This window comes from Salmo trutta, chromosome 24 (assembly GCF_901001165.1).
Source record: "Salmo trutta chromosome 24, fSalTru1.1, whole genome shotgun sequence".
Taxonomy (NCBI): domain Eukaryota; kingdom Metazoa; phylum Chordata; class Actinopteri; order Salmoniformes; family Salmonidae; genus Salmo; species Salmo trutta.
This window is the reverse complement of record NC_042980.1, coordinates 20,952,307-20,971,654: the sequence shown is the minus strand read 5'-3', so window position 1 is coordinate 20,971,654 and position 19,348 is coordinate 20,952,307. Positions and strand designations below refer to the sequence as shown.

Here is a 19,348-nt window from a genome sequence, read left to right as displayed (position 1 = left end):
GCTGTCCTCTGGAGACTGAAAGACGCAGGAAGCAGCGAGAACAGATGTGTGAGTGTGAACACAGGAGATCTATTTTTGTGGGCCCCGTCTGTCCTAAGACCAAGCTCTGTACACTGTGTGAATCAGTGCTACATTATCACACAGGAAATGAAATGGGACAATTGATTTCCAGCCTTCCAAGCCTGTGAAGATGAGTTCAGATTAGCAGACCTGTTATTTCAGGTGTCTGGCTTTAGGAGAGACAGACAGTGCAGCCGGGGTTACAAAAACATAATCATTCACAGGGATATTACTGATGGCTTTCATAGCTACCTCATTATTACTTGTTTCCGCTCTACATTCTTCTGTTGGGCCCCATGTCCACATAAGTCTCTACTCCTATTGTAATTATGTCAGTTGATGGGATATACCTGCCTGTAATGTTCGTCTTGACACATCTAAACATAGCCTGTAGGATAAGTAGACTTGTCTGCCTGTCTCACTCTCTGCTCTTCTCTGTGTTTTACCCAGGATCCTTCAATGCACAAGTTGGCCGGCGGGCGCAAGAAGACAGTGTCCTTCAGTAGCATACCCTCAGAGAAGAAGGTTCGTTTTAAGTTTCTCAAAAAATGAAATGAAAATGAAATGGGTAACACTTTATTTGACCTACATATGGATTTCAAAACGCTTTCATAAGTCATTCATAACCGATTCATAAGGAGGACAAGGATTCAATTGAAATGTATTCTCCTTCCCCCTCCTCCAGGTGAGCAGCGCGGCCGACTGCCTGGCCTTCATGCAGGGGGGCTGTGAGCTGAAGAAGGTGCGTCCCAACTCCCGGATCTACAGTCGTTTCTACACCCTGGACCTGGACCTCAGCTGCCTGCGCTGGGAGCCCTCTAAGAAGGATGGGGAGCGCGCCCGCCTGGACATGGCCACTATCAGGGAGGTTAGGACGGGGAAGAGCACTGAGACCTTCCTCCATAACGGACCTGCTGCAGAACACCTGGCTGAGGAGGCTGCCTTCTCTATTATCCACGGGGATGACTACCAGGTAGGAGGGGAAGAGGGGCAGACACTAACCTGGTCCCAGATCAGTTTGTGCTGCCTTGACAACTCCTTTGGGAATTGTGATGCCAAGTAGTTGGCAAGAGAGCAGAAACAGACTGGCAGTCAGGCAAAGGCAGATAACACTGAGGTTTTTAAATCATCATAGACAGCCTTTGTGTTTTTAATGATATTACTTTATTAATCTCTTTTATCTCATTTTTCCAAATGTTTTTAATTTGATGGTTTTACTTGAGAAAACTTTTAGATTTAATGTGATGTGTATTTGTATGTCCCAGTCTCTGGACCTGGTGGCTCTTTCAGCCGACGTGGCCAACATCTGGGTGACAGGGCTCCGTTACCTGGTGTCCCACCCCTCTGCCATCGGGCATGGAGGGGGGGCAGGCGGGGGAGGAGGTCTGGGAGAGGGGAGCATCATAGGGGAGGGTAGCCTCGGCAGTAAGATGAGGAGTGAATGGCTGGCCGCAGAGTTTGCCGAGGTGGATGAAGACGGGTATGGGATCGTCGCAGAGGATACGGCCGTGGCAACCATCTGTAAGCTGTGTCCTGGCATCAAGGAGGCTAAGGTGAGTGTCTGTGTGTGTATGTGTGCATGCTTGTACAGTGTGTGTGTGTGTGTGTGTGTGTGTGTGTGTGTGTGTGTGTGTGTGTGTGTGTGCGCATGTGAGTGTACAGTTACACTAGAGAGAGAGCAATGGTCTAGCTTGAAATAGAAAACACGATTGTCTTCATAGCTGCCTAACCATCTGTAAGGTCTGTCATGGCATCAAGGAAGCTGAGGTAAGAGGACGGGTAGTAACATTAGAGGAAGTAGAAAGGTTTAGAGATGATCAGGGTTGAGGTCTATTCCGTTTCCAATTCAGTTAATTATCGCACTTTGTTTTCTGTTGAACTACCCCCAACCCTGATAATGATGATAGCAACAGTTAGTATAACAGCTTTAATTACAAAAATGATTGTCTTCATAGCTATATCTAGTATAGAAATGGAACATGCTGTAGGTGGATATCTAGTGTAGAAATGGAACATGCTGTAGGTGGATATCTAGTGTAGAAATGGAACATGCTGTAGGTGGATATCTAATGTAGAAATGGAACATGCTGTAGGTGGATATCTAGTATAGAAATGGAACATGCTGTAGGTGGATATCTAGTGTAGAAATGGAACATGCTGTAGGTGGATATCTAATGTAGAAATGGAACATGCTGTAGGTGGATATCTAGTGTAGAAATGGAACATGCTGTAGGTGGATATCTAATGTAGAAATGAACATGCTGTAGGTGGATATCTAGTGTAGAAATGGAACATGCTGTAGGTGGATATCTAATGTAGAAATGGAACATGCTGTAGGTGGATATCTAGTGTAGAAATGGAACATGCTGTAGGTGGATATCTAATGTAGAAATGAACATGCTGTAGGTGGATATCTAGTGTAGAAATGGAACATGCTGTAGGTGGATATCTAATGTAGAAATGAACATGCTGTAGGTGGATATCTAGTGTAGAAATGGAACATGCTGTAGGTGGATATCTAGTGTATAAATGGAACATGCTGTAGGTGGATATCTAGTGTAGAAATGGAACATGCTATAGATGGATATCTAGTGTATAACTGGAACATGCTGTAGGTGGATATCTAATGTAGAAATGGAACATGCTGTAGGTGGATATCTAATGTAGAAATGGAACATGCTGTAGGTGGATATCTAGTGTAGAAATGGAATATGCTGTAGGTGGATATCTAGTGTAGAAATGGAACATGCTGTAGGTGGATATCTAATGTAGAAATGAACATGCTGTAGGTGGATATCTAGTGTAGAAATGGAACATGCTGTAGGTGGATATCTAGTGTATAAATGGAACATGCTGTAGGTGGATATCTAGTGTAGAAATGGAACATGCTATAGATGGATATCTAGTGTATAACTGGAACATGCTGTAGGTGGATATCTAATGTAGAAATGGAACATGCTGTAGGTGGATATCTAGTGTATAAATGGAACATGCTGTAGGTGGATATCTAGTGTAGAAATGGAACATGCTGTAGGTGGATATCTAGTGTAGAAATGGAACATGCTGTAGGTGGATATCTAGTGTATAAATGGAACATGCTGTAGGTGGATATCTAGTGTAGAAATGGAACATGCTGTAGGTGGATATCTAGTGTAGAAATGGAACATGCTGTAGGTGGATATCTAGTGTACAAATGGAACATGCTGTAGGTGGATATCTAGTGTATAAATGAACATGCTGTAGGTGGATATCTAGTGTATAAATGGAACATGCTGTAGGTGGATATCTAATGTAGAAATGAACATGCTGTAGGTGGATATCTAGTGTATAACTGGAACATGCTGTAGGTGGATATCTAGTGTAGAAATGGAACATGCTGTAGGTGGATATCTAATGTAGAAATGAACATGCTGTAGGTGGATATCTAGTGTATAACTGGAACATGCTGTAGGTGGATATTATTATTTGTCCCTGCTGGTCATCTTTGAACATTTGAACATCTTGGCCATGTTCTGTTATAATCTCCACCCGGCACAGCCAGAAGAGGACTGGCCACCCTTCATAGCCTGGTTCCTCTCTAGGTTTCATCATAGGTTTTGGCCTTTCTAGGGAGTTTTTCCTAGCCACCCCTACATTGCTTGTTGTTTGGGGTTTTAGGCTGGGTTTCTGTACAGCACTTTGAGATATCAACTGATGTAAGAAGGGCTTTATAAATACATTTGATTGATTGATTTGATTGATATCTAATGTACAAATGGAACATGCTGTAGGTGGATATCTAACCTTTGCAAGTGTTACATACTGTACTTAGCACCATGATGGGTATATAGATTGAGTCTATTGCTGTGTAGTCACACCTGGGTTTTCTACTTCCTACCCATCACACCTCTCAGTAGGAGTCCACACAGAACCCTGAGTAGAGCACAATGCCTCAATGTACCTCAGAGAGAAACACTGAGGATTCATACCCCTTGACTTATTCCACATTGTTGTTGTGGTACAGCCTGAATTAAAGCATTTTCTCACCCATCTACACACAACACCCCATAACGACAAAGTGAAAACTTGTTTTAGGACATTTTTGCTAATTCATTGAAAATGAAATACAGAAATATGTCATTTACATAAGTATTAACAACCCTGAGTCAATATTTTGTAGAGGCACTTTTGGCAGTGATTACAGCTGAGAGTCTTTCTGAGTACTGTAAGTCTCTAAGAGCTCTCCACACCTGGATTGTACAACATTTGCCCAATATTATTTTCAAAATTCTTCAATTCTGTGAAATTGGTTGTTGATCATTGCTAGACAACCATTTTCAGGTGTTGCCATAGATTTTAAAGTAGATTTAAGTCAAAACTGTAACTTGGCCACTCAGGAACATTCACTGTCTTGTTGGTAAGCAACTCCAGTGTAGATTTGCCCATGTGTTTTAGGTTATTGTCCTGCTGAAAGGTGAATTCATCTCCCAGTGTCTGATGGAAAGCAGACTGAACCAGGTTTTCCTCTAGGATTTTGCCTGTGCTTAGCTCCATTCCATTTATTTTCTATCCTGAAAAACTCCCCTGTACTTAACAATTACAAGCATACCCATAACATGATGCAGCCACCACTATGCATAAACATATGAAGAGTGGTACTCAGTAATGTGTTGCATTGGATTTCCCAAACATAACACTTTGTATTCAGGACAAAACATTTGTTGCAGTATGACTTGTTGCAAACAGGATGCATGTTATATTTTTATTCTGTACAGGCTTCCTTCTTTTCACTTTGTCAATTAGGTTAGTATTGTAGAGTATCTACAATGTTGTTGATCCCTCCTCAGACTTCTCCTTTCACAGCCATTAAACTCTGTAACTGTTTTAAAGTCCCCATTGGCCTCATGGTGAAATCCCAGAGAGGTTTTCTTCCTCTCTGGCAACTGAGTTAGGAAGGATGCCTGTGTCTTTGTAGTGACTGGGTGTATTGATACACCAACCAAAGTGTAATTAATAACTTCACCATGCTCAAAGGGATATTCAATGTGTGATATTCTTTAAACTCATTGACCAATAGGTGCCCTTCTTTGTGAGGAATTGGGAAAACCTCCCTGGTCTTTGTGGTTGAATCTGTGTTTAAAATTCACTGCTTGAGAGAGGGACTTTACAAATAATTGTATGTGTGGGGTACAGAGATGAGGTAGTCATACAAAAATCATGTTAAACACTATTATTGCACACAGAATGAGTCCATGCAAGCTAATTTTTACTCCTAAACGTATTTAGTATTGCCATAACAAAGTGGTTGAATAATTCAAGACATTTCATTTCATATTTGCTTAATTTTGAAAAATGTTGAAAAACACTCTTCCACTTTGACATTATGTGTTATTGTGTGTAGGCCAGTGACAAAAAAAATCTTAATTTAATCAATTTTAAGTTCAGGTTGTAACACAACAAAATGTACTTTCTGAATGTACTGTATAGACAGTAAATCTAAAGGACTGCGATCGACCTAACATTAAAGTAAGCTGATACATGCCACTGGTCATTTTTGCAAGGATGGGTGAATATATTTTGGGATATTCTCTTGACAAACAAAAGCAGGAGAGGAGGTGGAGATGGAGTCAGATAGCAGCTGAAAATACACAGACCTAAATAAAGCCAATCAGAGGTATGTGTGTGTGAGCACACGGCTCCATAGCTAATCTGTTTGAATCAACGCTCAGGCCCTGGTTTTGAAGCATGCTGTGAAGCCAGTACAGCTGCCTGTGTGTGTGTGTGTGTGTGTGTGTGTGTGTGTGTGTGCGTGTAGATGTCCAGACTCTCCTGCAGTCAGTTTGGCATGCATGGAAGGGTAGGCCAGGGGCACGAGGTAGAGTAGTATGCTAAGCCATATAACCAGGGTGACTTTCATATCTGTTCCAAGATGGAAATTACCTGAAATTAAATTAAGTTAATTTGTGGAAAAATAATGAGCAATAAAATATTATAACAATTAATTCACCTCAAATTTGATCCAATGCATTGATTGGAACGGATGGAATTGACTTACCAATGACATCCTGTCTTTTTCAGTCATTAGACATTATTGAATATTGTAGCTCAGTAATTCATCCATTCTGTGGAGTATTAAAATCCGACTGCCCTTTCTAAACCTGTTCTTCTCATCTATCTCCTGCTCCCTTTGTATCCATCCATCCATCCTCTCCCTCTTCCCTCCTTCTCTCCAGGTGCGTCTGAGGTTCAAGGAGATCCAGCGCAGCAAAGAGAAGCTGACGTCTCACGTGACACGCGAGGAGTTCCAGGAGGCCTTCTGCGAACTCTGCACGCGCCCAGATGTCTATTTCCTATTGGTCCAGCTCTCTAAGGACCGCGAGTGTCTGGACGCCCAGGACCTTCGTCTCTTTCTGGAGACGGAGCAGGGCCTGTCCCTGGCCACAGCTGAGGGCTGTTTGGAGCTGGTCCTACGCTTTGAGCCCTCCAGACCAGGCCGAGAGAGAGGCTTGCTGGGGCTTGACGGCTTTGCCCGTTACCTGCAGTCTCCAGAGTGCCAGCTGTTTGACGTGGAGCACCAGGGAGTGTGTCAGGATATGAGCTTGCCCCTGTCCCACTACTACATCAGTGCGTCCTATCGGTCCTATCTCCTGGATGACCAGGTCCATGGGAGGGCTGATCTAGGGGGTTTGACCAGGGCTCTTCAGGCCGGGTGTCGTTGCCTGGAGCTGGGGGTGACAGACGGCCCAGAGGGGGAGCCTCTCCTGGGGGTAGACTATGGTCCTGATGCCCACCGCCACCACCACCATCACCACCACGCTCCTGTCACCATTCGCAGTGCCCTGGAGGTGGTGAATAAGTATGCCTTCCTGACCTCGCCCTACCCACTGCTGCTCTACCTGTGCCAGCGCTGTTCCCCCTCCCAGCAGCGTACCTTAGCCCAGCACCTGAGGAAGGTGTTCTCTACACGTCTCTACACCCCTGAGGCCCTGCCGGTCAGCCCGGTGGGGCGAGCCACCACCCTGCCCTCCCCAGAGCAGCTGAAGGGCCGGGTGCTGCTGGTGGGGAAGAAGCTACCCCCTGAAGAGGAGGGGTCCGAGGGAGAGGTATCAGAGGAGGACGAGGAGATAGGGGGAGGCGGACCCTTGGCTGGCCGGCGAATGACCATCCCTGGAGAGGAGGAACTGGGCGTGGTTTTAGTGGTGCCCCCGCCCCCTCAGCCCAGGAGACTCCGCCTCCAACGCGAGCTCTCAGATCTGGTGAGCGTGGCTAGAACCGGAAGCCGTAGCTTCTACAACCACCGAGAAACAAGGAAACAAGGACAGCAGCACTCCCCACCCAGCACCCCCTCAACGCCGGGCACGCCCTTACTCCCTGATTCGGCCTATTGGACTCTGTGCTCCCTGGGGGAGGGAGAAGCAGGCCGGCTGGCCAGTGAGAGCCCAGAGGACCTAGTAGGCTTCACCAAGCGTACCCTGACCCGTGTCCGGCCCAGCTCCGTCCGCCTGGACTCCTCCAACCCCAACCCCCAGGGGTACTGGAAGGGTGGGGTCCAGCTGGTGGCCCTCAACCAGCAGACCCCCGGGGCCATGCTGGACCTCCACAGGGGACGCTTCATCCAGAACGGGGGCTGTGGCTTCGTGCTGCGCCCGGGGGTCATGAGAGACGAGGTTTCCTATTTCAGTGCCGTGACCCAGGGGTGTGTGCCCGGCGTGCCCCCTCAGACCCTTAGGGTGAAGGTGATCAGCGCCCACAACCTGCCCAAGCCACAGGGCGCTGGGGCCAAAGGAGAGGTTATAGATCCCTATGTGGTTCTGGAGCTGCATGGGGTACCAGCGGACTGCGCTGAGCAACGGACCCGGACCGCCGCACAGAACCAGGATGGCCCACTGTTTGATGAGACCTTTGAGTTTCAGGTAAGAGTTCAGTAATTTATTCTTATTTTTATTTTACCTTTATTTAACCAGGTAGGCCAGTTGAGAACAAGTTCTCATTTACAACTGTGACCTGGCCAAGATAAAGCAAAGCAGTGTGAGAAAAACAACAACACAGAGTTACACATGGGATTAACATGTGTAACCTACAGATACATGTGAAAGTACAGCAGGGTTCATCAACATAACCTCAGACTAAGAGCGCGGTCGCCCCACAAGCTGAGTGTTCATACACGTAAACATCTAATGGCAAAACAGGAAGTAAAAACTCGCTGAAATGACATCATTACAATCAGAAACTGAGAGTCATTCCAACCAGTTTTGCCTGCTAAGTCTAGACAGACTATGGTCTATGTTGTCCCTGTACTGATAATAATGATAAGGACTCTATACAAATAGCACTTATTGTTGAGTATCCTTATAAAACATCAGTTTTATAAGGATACTCAACAATAAGTGCTATTTGTATAGAGTCCTTCCAGCTCCCAAGGACAGTTAACTACAGTATTCATTCCCATAGCGACGGACAGACAGAGCAATTGTGATTCCCCTGAGCCGGTTGTGGAAGATTTAGTTATGACGACAGATGGCCAGGGCTTATAAAACATGATGTGAAACACGGGAACGGAGAGGGAACAGTTGGAGAGTTGCCTTAGTGTTGTTGACCAGTGGTGTGGCATGCTAGGCTAGTTTGTAGTGCAGAGTATAACAATACTTCTTTCTTCTATCCACTGTCTTATGTTAGGAGAATTACTGTCTCAAATGAACATACTGTACCAAAGACTGAAAAGAAAATATAAACTACAAAGTTTCGTATATTTTTTTTACAAGTAAGAAAGAAACTAAAGCCAGTGGCTGAGCTCTGTTTTGCTCATTAGTCCTGTGGCCTGTAACCTAAGGCTTGGTGGGGGACTAGAGGGTAATGTGGCGTGACTCCACACACACAAACACACACCCACACAGCTATGTCTTACTATACTTGAGGACTTTTTGGGAACCAACAATTGATTCGCATTCAAAATCATATTTTCCCTAACCCTTAGCCCAAACCTAACCATAACCCCTAACCCTTAACTCCTAACCCTCACCACTAACCCTTAATCCTAATTCTAACCTTAACCCAAACCCTAACCCCTAAGCCTAAAATAGCCTTTTTACAAGTGAGGACAGGCAAAATGTCCTCTCTTCTCTGAATTTTAGTTGGTTTACACACACAGATGAACCTGACCATGTGCGGGTAGATACAGTGCCTTTGGAAAGTATTCAGACCCCTTGACTTTTTCCACATTTTGTTACATTCCAGCCGTATTCTAAAAATGGATTAAATAGTTTTTTCCCCCTCATCAATCTACACACAATACCCCATAATGACAAATCAAAAACAGTTTGTTTTTTTATGTTTGTAATTTATTAAAAACAAAAAACTGAAATATCACATTTACATAAGTATTCAGACCCTTTACTCACTACTTTGTTGAAGATCCTTTGGCAGCGATTACAGCATTGAGTCTTCTTGGGTATGTCGTTACAAGCTTGGCACATCTGTATTTGGGGAGTTTCTCCCCTTCTTCTCTGTACATCCTCTCAAGCTCAGTCAGGTTGGATGGGGAGTGTTGCTGCATGGCTATTTTCAGGTCTCTCCAGAGAAGTCCGGGGTCTGGCTGGGCCACTCAATGACATTCAGAGACTTGTCCAAGCCACTCCTGTGTTGTCTTGGCTGTGTGCTTAGGGTTGTTGTCCTGTTGGAAGGTGAACTTTCGCCCCAGTGTGAGGTCCTGAGTACTCTGGAGCAGGTTTTTATCTAGGATCTCTCTGTACTTTGCTTCGTTCACCTTTGCCTCGATCCTGACTAGACTCCCAGTTCCTACCGCTGAAAAACATCCCCACAGCATGATGCTGCCACCGCCATGCTTCACTGTAGGGGATGGTGCCAGGTTCAATCTTGGTTTCATCAGACCAGAGAATCTTGTTTCTCATGGTCTGAGAGTCTTTAGGTGTATTTTTTGCAAACTCCAAGCGGGCTTTCATGTGCCTTTTACTTAGGAGTGGCTTCCGTCTGGCCACTCTATCATAAAGGGCTGATTGGTAGAGTGCTGCGGAGATGGTTGTCTTTCTGGAACGTTCTCCCATCTCCACAGAGGAACTCTAGAGCTCTGTCAGAGTGACCATCAGGTTCTTGGTCACCTCCCTGACCATGGCCCTTCTCCCTTGATTGCTGAGTTTGGCTGGGGGGGCCAGCTCTATGATGAGTCTTGGTGGTTCCAAACATCTTCCATTTAAGAGTGATGGAGGCCCCTGTGTTCTTGGGGACCTTCAATGCTGCAGATATTTTTTTGGTACCCTTCCCCAGTTTTGTGCCTCAACACAATCTTGTATCTGCGCTCTACGGACAATTCCTTTGACATCATGGCTTGGTTTTTGCTCTGACATGCAATGTCAACTGTGGGACCTTATATAGACAGGTGTGTGTGTGTGCCTTCCTAAATCATGTCCAATCAATTGAATTTACCTCAAGTGGACTCCAATCAAGTTGTAGAAACATCTCAAGGATGATCAATGGAAACAGGATGCACCTGAGCTCAATTTCGAGTCTCATAGCAAAGGGGTTGAATATTTATTTTCTATTTTTAATAGATTTGCAAAAAATTCTAAAAGGCTGTTTTCGCTTTCTCATTATTGGGTATTGTGTGTAGATTGCTGAAGGAAACAATGCAGAGACACAAGGGGTCCTTTTTGGAAACACATAGCATCCATTTTGGGATGAGGCTGAGATAGAAAGAGTTGTCTCTGTTGCTGTTCAGACTGACCTCTTCATTCATGAAGCATGATGCCCCATTTCCCACCCATTGTCCACGCTCCACCACAGCAGACAGTCATGATAGGATGCAGGCTACGTGTGTGTGCTTGCGTGTGTGTGTGTGTGTGTGTGTGCGTGTATGTATGTGTATGAAAGTGTGTGTGTTTGTTTGTGTGTGTAGCAGTGCTGGAGGGTTCTATCTACCTGAGTGGACTTAGTTATGAGTAGAGCCTAAAGTTCACCTACACTCTCTCTCTCTCTCACACACACAATTCTCTCTCTCACACACACACACAATTCTCTCTCTTTCGCTCTCTCTCACACACATTTCACCCTCTTTCTCTCTCTCTCACACACATTTCACCGTCTTTCTTTCTTTCTTTCTCTCTCTCTCTCTCACACACAGTTCACCCTCTGGGTCTCTCTCTGTCACCCACTCAGAGCCTTTGGCTGCCTAAACTTCTGTCTGTGCTCACTTAGACTGACATGTTCTCTAGTTCTTCATCCATTAACTGCAGCCCTATTAGATGGATAGTGCTCCATCCTAAAACATAACAATCTAGACTAGCACAGACTCAGCCAAGGGTCTCTGAGTGCAAACCTTCACCCTGTCTATAATCTACAATCTCCCCCGGTCTAGAATCCATTTCCTCTCCCCATCAGTTCTGTTTATAGGTAGTCAACAAGTGGGCAGTACCATGTGGGGGATGGAGGGAGGAGCATGTTCACAACATACTGCACACTGTCTTCAACTCAAAGACTCAAGTACAGGAAATAACAGACATATTAAAATGAAACCAGTGTGAAAGAATTCAGTCATGCACACCCATCTGGAAGAAGACCCACAGACTGGGGGTGAGCTGGCAAGTAAGCATTTGATTGTACTGGTACGTTACGTTGTATCCTGTATAGAGGTCGACCGATTATGATTTTTCAACGCCGATACCGATTATTGGAGGACCAGCTGTGCCGATTAATCGGCCGATTTTTTTAACATTTATTTATTTGTAATAATGCCAATTACAACAATACTGAATGAACACTTATTTAACTTAATATAATACATCAATAAAATCTATTTAGCCTCAAATAAATAATGAAACATGTTCAATTTGGTTTAAATAATGCAAAAACAAAGTGTTGGAGAAGAAAGTAAAAGTGCAATATGTGCCATGTAAAAAAGCTATTTGTATTTCATATACCTTTGACTATTGGATGTTCTTATAGGCACTTTAGTATTGCCAGTGTAACAGTATAGCTTCCGTCCCTCTCCTCGCTCCTACCTGGGCTCGAACCAGGAACACATCGACAACAGCCACCCTCGAAGCAGCGTTACCCATGCAGAGCAAGGGAAACAACTACTCCAAATCTCAGAGCAAGTGACGTTTGAAACGCTATTAGCGCGCACCCGCTAACTAGCTAGCCATTTCACATCGGTTACACCAGCCTAATCTTGGGAGTTGACAGGCTTGAAGTCATAAACAGCGCAATGCATTGTGAAGGGCTGCTGGCAAACGCACAAAAGTGCTGTATGAATGAATGCTTACGAGCCTGCTGGTGCCTACCATCGCTCAGTCAGACTGCTCTATCAAATCATAGACTTAATTATAACATAATAACACACAGAAATACGAGCCTTAGGTCATTAATATGGTCAAATCCGGAAACTACCATCTCGAAAACAAAACGTTTTTCCTGTCAGTGAAATACAGAACCAACGAGCCAGGCGGCCCAAACTGCTGCATATACCCTGACTCTGTTAGCAAGAGAAGTGACACATTTTCCCTAGTTAAAATAAATTCATGTAGCAGGCAATATTAACTAAATATGCAGGTTTAAAAATATATACACTAGTGTATTGATTTTAAGAAAGGCATGGATGTTTATGGTTGGAGCAACGTGTACCTAAGCGATTATATGCAACGCAGGACAGACTAGATAAACTAATAATATCATCAACCATGTGTAGTTAACTAGTGATTATGATTGATTGATTGTTTTTTATAAGATAAGTTTAATGCTAGCTAGCAACTTACTTTGGCTTCTTACTGCATTCTCGTAACAGGCAGGCTCCTCGTGGAGTGCAATGTAAAGCAGGTGGTTAGAGCGTTGGACTAGTTAACCGTAAGGTTGCAAGATTGAATCCCCAAGCTGACACGGTAAAAATCTGTCGTTCTGCCCCTGAACAAGGCAGTTAACCCACCGTTCCTAGGCCGTCATTGAAAATAAGAATGTGTTCTTAACTGACTTGCCTAGTTAAATAAAGGTCAACAAAAAAAATCGGTGTCCAAAAATAACGATTTCCGATTGTTATGAAAACTTGAAATCGGCCATTCCGATTAATCGGTCGACCTTTAATCCTGTATTTGGATTTTATCTCAAAATGATACTCATGTCAAAGAATACACTCATACTCACACATTCTAATACACGCACACTCATACATCCGTCCTCAGGAATTAATGCCTTTAGCTGGTTGAGATTGTTTGCTTCCTGTCACTAAGAGCCTGAAGACCTAATATGGTTATAACTCACAGCACAGGAAGGAACACACACAGTCTTGTATTTCTAACCAATTTAGGACTCCTCACAAATACATACCTTTTGAGGACCATGCTTTCCAGACATCATAGAAGCACAGAAATTACACTCAGGAGTTAGAAAAAAAATCTATTATGAGGAAATCACCTAAAGTTGCTGACTTCTTGAAAAAAGTTAAATCATATTCAATCAATCCCTATCCCAGTCTGCTGTTCCCACATGCTTCAAGAGGTCCACCATTGTTCCTGTTCCCAAGAAAGCTAAGGTAACTGAGCTAAATGACTACCGCCCCGTAGCACTCACTTCCGTCATCATGAAGTGCTTTGAGAGACTAGTCAAGGACCATATCACCTCCACCCTACCTGACACCCTAGACCCACTCCAATTTGCTTACCGCCCCAATAGGTCCACAGACAACGCAATCGCAATCACACTGCCCTGACCCATCTGGACAAGAGGAATACCTATGTAAGAATGCTGTTCATCGATTACAGCTCAGCATTTAACACCATAGTACCCTCCAAACTCGTCATTAAGCTCGAGACCCACCGCCCAGTGCAACTGGGTCCTGGACTTTCTGACGGGCCACCTACAGGTGGTAAGGGTAGGAAACATGTCCACCCCGCTGATCCTCATATGTATATACTGTACTCTATACCATCTACTGCATCTTGCCTATGCCGTTCGGCCATCGCTCATCCATATATTTATATGTACATATTCTTAATCATTCCTTTACACTTGTGTGTATAAGGTAGTTGTTGTGAAATTGTTAGATTACTTGTTAGATATTACTGCACGGTCGGAACTAGAAGCACAACCATTTCGCTACACTCACATTAACATCTACTAACCATGTGTATGTGACCAATAAAATTGTATTTTATTTGACTACAGAGTGAAAATGCACTGACTGAAGGCAGCAGGAAACATGCTTAACGTGTGAGTCTCTCTTTTGCCCCAGCTTTCCCTTTGTCATTGGCTGTTTGGCCCGAACCAATGACATCTCTCCTGGAAAACATCAGTGGAAAACATGTCATTTTCAAACAGGACATTGTAATTAAGAATAGGTCCATGTGTATGTAAGGTATAGACATACCTGTCAGATTTTCTTCATAGAAATTGCCTTCATCTGATGATCCTGATGGCCCTGGGACATAACCATCTTCACTGTTGTCAATACTGGTTATTGAGTCATCAGTCTTGTATCCAAGCATAGCTATGGTCAACTGTATTGCAGGAAAAAAGTATATTGGATAACTAGACAGATAACACAAAGTATTTGGACACTGGCACATTTTGATTAGTTATGGCTCTGTGCTCCTCTACTTTATATTTTGTTATAATACAATTAATATGGGATGAAAGCGCAGACTTGCATGTCTTTGATTTACAAAACTGATTCACAAGAACTTACAGTATGTGCTGGTGTTGAATGACACTAACTTACGTATACGCTGTCTGTTCTGATCAACGGCAGTGCATCATCCAACACATGGACTATCGACCCAGAGGTACTGGCAGCCTCGGTGTCTGACATCTAAGGATACAATAAAATGAAATTAGTCATGCAAATTAGGCAATTGAATATGATTCAACCATCCCCAGTATCCTCATTCTAAACTTCTGACAAACCTGAGCTTCGGGATTTATTATTTCCTTTTCAAATTATGTTTCTTTTAGAGTTTCCATGCGTCTTCTTAGCCTCTGCAGTGCCTTTGTAAAGGAAGACAAGTTACAAAAAGAATGGTTGAGACTTAAAAGAATGACAAGATTGCTCGGCACACAACAAAGGGGATGGGCTGGGGGACATCAATGACAATTATCATTGACTGATATAGGTCCTACAAACATCTATTACAATTTCCTTTTTTTAAGACGACTTTCAAGGTAAAAAAAAGCAAGTTTAAGCATAACATAAGCACATTATGCAAGTTCCTGGTTGCAACTAAAGCTGATCTGCTTTTATGGATGGACTAAACGAGAAACAGTATGAGTGATATGGCTAAAGCAAGGCATGTGAATTGGCACAGTCCTACCAAATTTTACACTTTCCACAATCCTTATTCCTGTTGTGGTGTTTCACTCTTTTACGTGCAAAGCCAAAATAACTAGCAACTTATTTCTCTTTGGGTAAGAAAGGGCGATAAAAAACTGCTAAAACTTAAATAAAATCATTTAATGAGGGGATTTATTTCAATATTTCAGCACACATGCATGCTTATGACTTGACAAAACAGATGAAAATGAACTGGCTTTTCTAGTTAGCTTGAAAGCCAATTAAAGTTACACTAGCAATATTATTTTCCAATGAACGTAACATTGGGTTAACCACAATCATGTATTCTGAATCAAAGACATGTTTACCATTTATGCTAAACTAGCATACTAACCGCTAGCTATTACGCTAACCGCTAGCTAGCACGCTAATCATTAGCTAGCACGCTAATCATTAGCAAGCAGTAAATAAGTATAAGGTAAAAACATGCAAAGTAACAATTGCACATTAATGAATTGTTTGGATAAGCCTACCAATTTCAATCTCATGAAGCAGTATATCTGACACAATGCGGTTTTCGGATATTGTCAATGCATGTTGGATTCCACCAAAAGACATACGTGAGCTAACATTAATTACAAATAAAGACAACGGGAACATGCATTGCTTGCCAATACAACAAATACAATTTTAGCTAAAATATTGGGTAACAGTTTAGTTAATAGCTATCCTTCTTGCATGAATGCGAACGTCTTCAACCTTCCTCCTTTTCCTTAAAAAACGTGTTGCACAGCTACTTTAGTTGTGATCATGCTCAAGGCAGAGACAGGCTTGCCAGGTCAATTTCAAATTTCTAGGAGGTCCATTCAAACCCCGCCTTCAAAGCCTGAAAACTATTACCATTTCAGCAGATTACAGGGAAATTAATGGATTTTTTTTTAAATACCATGTTGATAACGTTGCAATATAGAAGTAGTATAAAAACTTGCACCCAGCGACCAAAACCTTTCACCTGCAGCAAAGTTTTAAAAGTACGTCAATAAAAGACAAAAGAGCATACATGGCAACCCTGGCAGAGATTTGTCACTGCAGCATGGGGGAGGGGGAACTGTGTTGACCTGCGAAACCTTTGGTAGTTTGGTACTTTTGTGCACTCTGCAGTGGGGGAGGGGCAGGTTCTTGAGCGGAAATTATGGAGAGTAGACATGCATAACAATGATTCCATCAGCGCAGATTTCTGAATATATGTGTGCAATGTTATCACTGTTAGCTACATTTCCTTAGACAGTTTGGGTTTGTAGCTTACACAATCAGTATCAGTGAGGTGTTAAGTGCAGCTGTACATGGTCTGTACATGGTCTGTACATGAGAGATGGAGTGGTGGATATGGACATTTTTCACTGGGAAGACTTGCTGACACAAAAGTAGCTTATGGCAGGTTAAGATTCTAACTAGCAACCTAACTCCTCAGCAATCAGTTTCACTACCTACTCACAGATCAAACAGCCTAGCAATATTAACAGCCATCTCTCACTATAGGCACTCAGTTAATCTCACAATCTCTCTTTTTCTCTCATAACAGGCCTTTTTTTTAATCCTATTTGCATTTACCCTCCACTAGACCCCTGGTTTCACTATGTGGAATAAAATGTAATGATCATAAGTGATTTCAGGTTTGTACTGCTGTGAAGACGTAGGCCTTTACATCAGCATTGATGTCTTCGCAAAAAGTCTCAAGAAAACTCATAATAAACTTGGGTAGCTGATGGGTAGCTGATGTTCATATCTTAAAGGACAAGTCCCTATAAGCTTTTGTCAGGAATCAGGACTATGTTAATAAAGCCAACGCAACTGCATGATTTACAAATGGTAGGCTATCTTATGGTAGGCATAGTTATAAAATGACATTATAGGCGGACACTGTACACTATAGGCCTATTTCTTTGCCGGATTGGAGAAGGTCTGCAATTGTCTTGCCTAGTGCGGCACAATGGCCGAAACATGGCCTGGTCATGGATGAAAAGCACCTTTTCAAACTGGGGTAGAACTGAGGGAACATAAGGCGGACCCCAGGATTTCAGCTTCCTGTGTTAGCTGTTGTAATCCTCTTGCTGTGTTTATTTGTAGATAGACTCACCCCAACAGGGAGTTGTGTGGAGGGAGGTATAATCAAAATGTCTGCTTAATGCTTTTGAGGGAGCAGCAGAAAAGTGTATCCAAGCTGGTGTACCCCTTGCTAGAATTGTTAGTTGTAGCAGTAGTAGTAGCCATGTAATGGCAGCAGTGTTGTAGTCGAGTCACTAAAGCATACGTCCGAGTCAATTCACAAGACCCTATCGCTAACTCTGAGTTGAGTCAAAGTCACCAATGTTTGAGTCAAGAGTCGAGTCACAAGTCCCTATGGCTGAAATCAGAGTCCCAGTTTTCGGTCCAAGAGTTCAAGTCTAAGACAATGGGTCCATATTAACTTAATATTAATATGAAGTTATTAACCCAGTCAGATAGTGGCAGGAGGAATTTGATCAATCATTTTTTATATCCTCTTTCTTTCTGTGCCAACAAATGTTTATATGCTACAGGTAAACCAGATTGTCAGCTAGCTAGCTAGCTAATTAGTTAACATGATTGAACATGGTGTGGCTGCACAGCTTCTCAATATTTGATGTAGTCTAAACAGAAACTGAAAGACACAGACAGACAGATACACTTCTATAAACTATACTGATGTCAGATATTAGAGGCTAATGTTCACATTCTGTGGAGGTCAACTGCTCCTAGATCTGTGAAAAGGTCTACAGCAACAACAACACATTTTATGTTTGTGTTAGAGAGCAAATAACAGGCCTATCTGAATTTAACTTAATCATTTGAAATCACATATTTTAATGTTAAGCTTTGATATGTAACATTAAATGTTTTTCAGTGCATAGTAGTCTACAAGTCTGTGGTACATTTTCATATTAGTGGTACAGTTGAGTGAGAATCTGAGCTTGCAGTTGGAATTTTGATACATTGTATGACACACCCAGCCAATCATTGAGCAGCCTCCCATCCCCTTCTCTGCCCCCCCCCCCCCCCCCCCCCCCCCGAAACTGCTATAGACAATACTGAAGTAAGATATTAGTGGCTGATGTTAACATTATGTGGAGATCTGTGACTTTATAAGTGCCTAAAGCCAGCTCTAATATACAGTACCAGTCAAAAGTTTGGACACACCTACTCATTCAAGGGTTTTTCTTTATTTTTACTATTTTCTAAATTGTAGAATAATAGTGAAAACATCAAAACTGAGAATAATACATATGGAATCATATTGTAACCAAAAAGTGTTAAACAACTCAAACTACCACTGCTCAAAAAAATAAAGGAACACTTAAACAACACAATGTAACTCCAACTCAATCACACTTCTGTGAAATCAAACTGTCCACTTATGAAGCAACACTGATTGACAATAAATTTCACATGCTGTTGTGCAAATGGAATAGACAACAGGTGGAAATTATAGGCAATTAGCAAGACACCCCCAATAAAGGAGTGGTTCTGCAGGTGGGGACCACAGACCACTTCTCAGTTCCTATGCTTCCTGGCTGATGTTTTGGTCACTTTTGAATGCTGGCGGTGCTTTCACTCTAGTGGTAGGATGAGACGGAGTCTACAACCCACACAAGTGGCTCAGGTAGTGCAGCTCATCCAGGATGGCACATCAATGCGAGCTGTGGCAAGAAGGTTTGCTGTGTCTGTCAGCGTAGTGTCCAGAGCATGGAGGCGCTACCAGGAGACAGGCCAGTACATCAGGAGACGTGGAGGAGGCCGTAGGAGGGCAACAACCCAGCAGCAGGACCGCTACCTCCTCCTTTGTGCAAGGAGGAGCAGGAGAAGCACTGCCCGAGCCCTGCAAAATGACCTCCAGCAGGCCACAAATGTGCATGTGTCTGCTCAAACGGTCAGAAACAGACTCCATGAGGGTGGTATGAGGGCTCGACGTCCACAGGTGGGGGTTGTGCTTACAGCCCAACACCGTACAGGACGTTTGGCATT

At 43.2% G+C, this 19,348-nt stretch overlaps 1 protein-coding gene across 3 annotated transcripts in view; it reads left to right on the top strand.

Annotated features, from left to right (window-relative positions):
• The window catches only part of LOC115160902 (inactive phospholipase C-like protein 1), a 116,247-nt gene that overhangs the window by 75,055 nt on the left and 21,844 nt on the right, over nt 1–19,348 (top strand). For all 3 annotated transcript variants that reach the window (XM_029711417.1, XM_029711418.1, XM_029711416.1), the window contains 4 exons: nt 511–585; nt 746–1,033; nt 1,326–1,613; nt 6,273–7,952. In XM_029711417.1, coding sequence (XP_029567277.1) covers nt 511–585; nt 746–1,033; nt 1,326–1,613; nt 6,273–7,952 — 2,331 coding nt within the window. The remainder of the gene's footprint in view (nt 1–510; nt 586–745; nt 1,034–1,325; nt 1,614–6,272; nt 7,953–19,348) is intronic.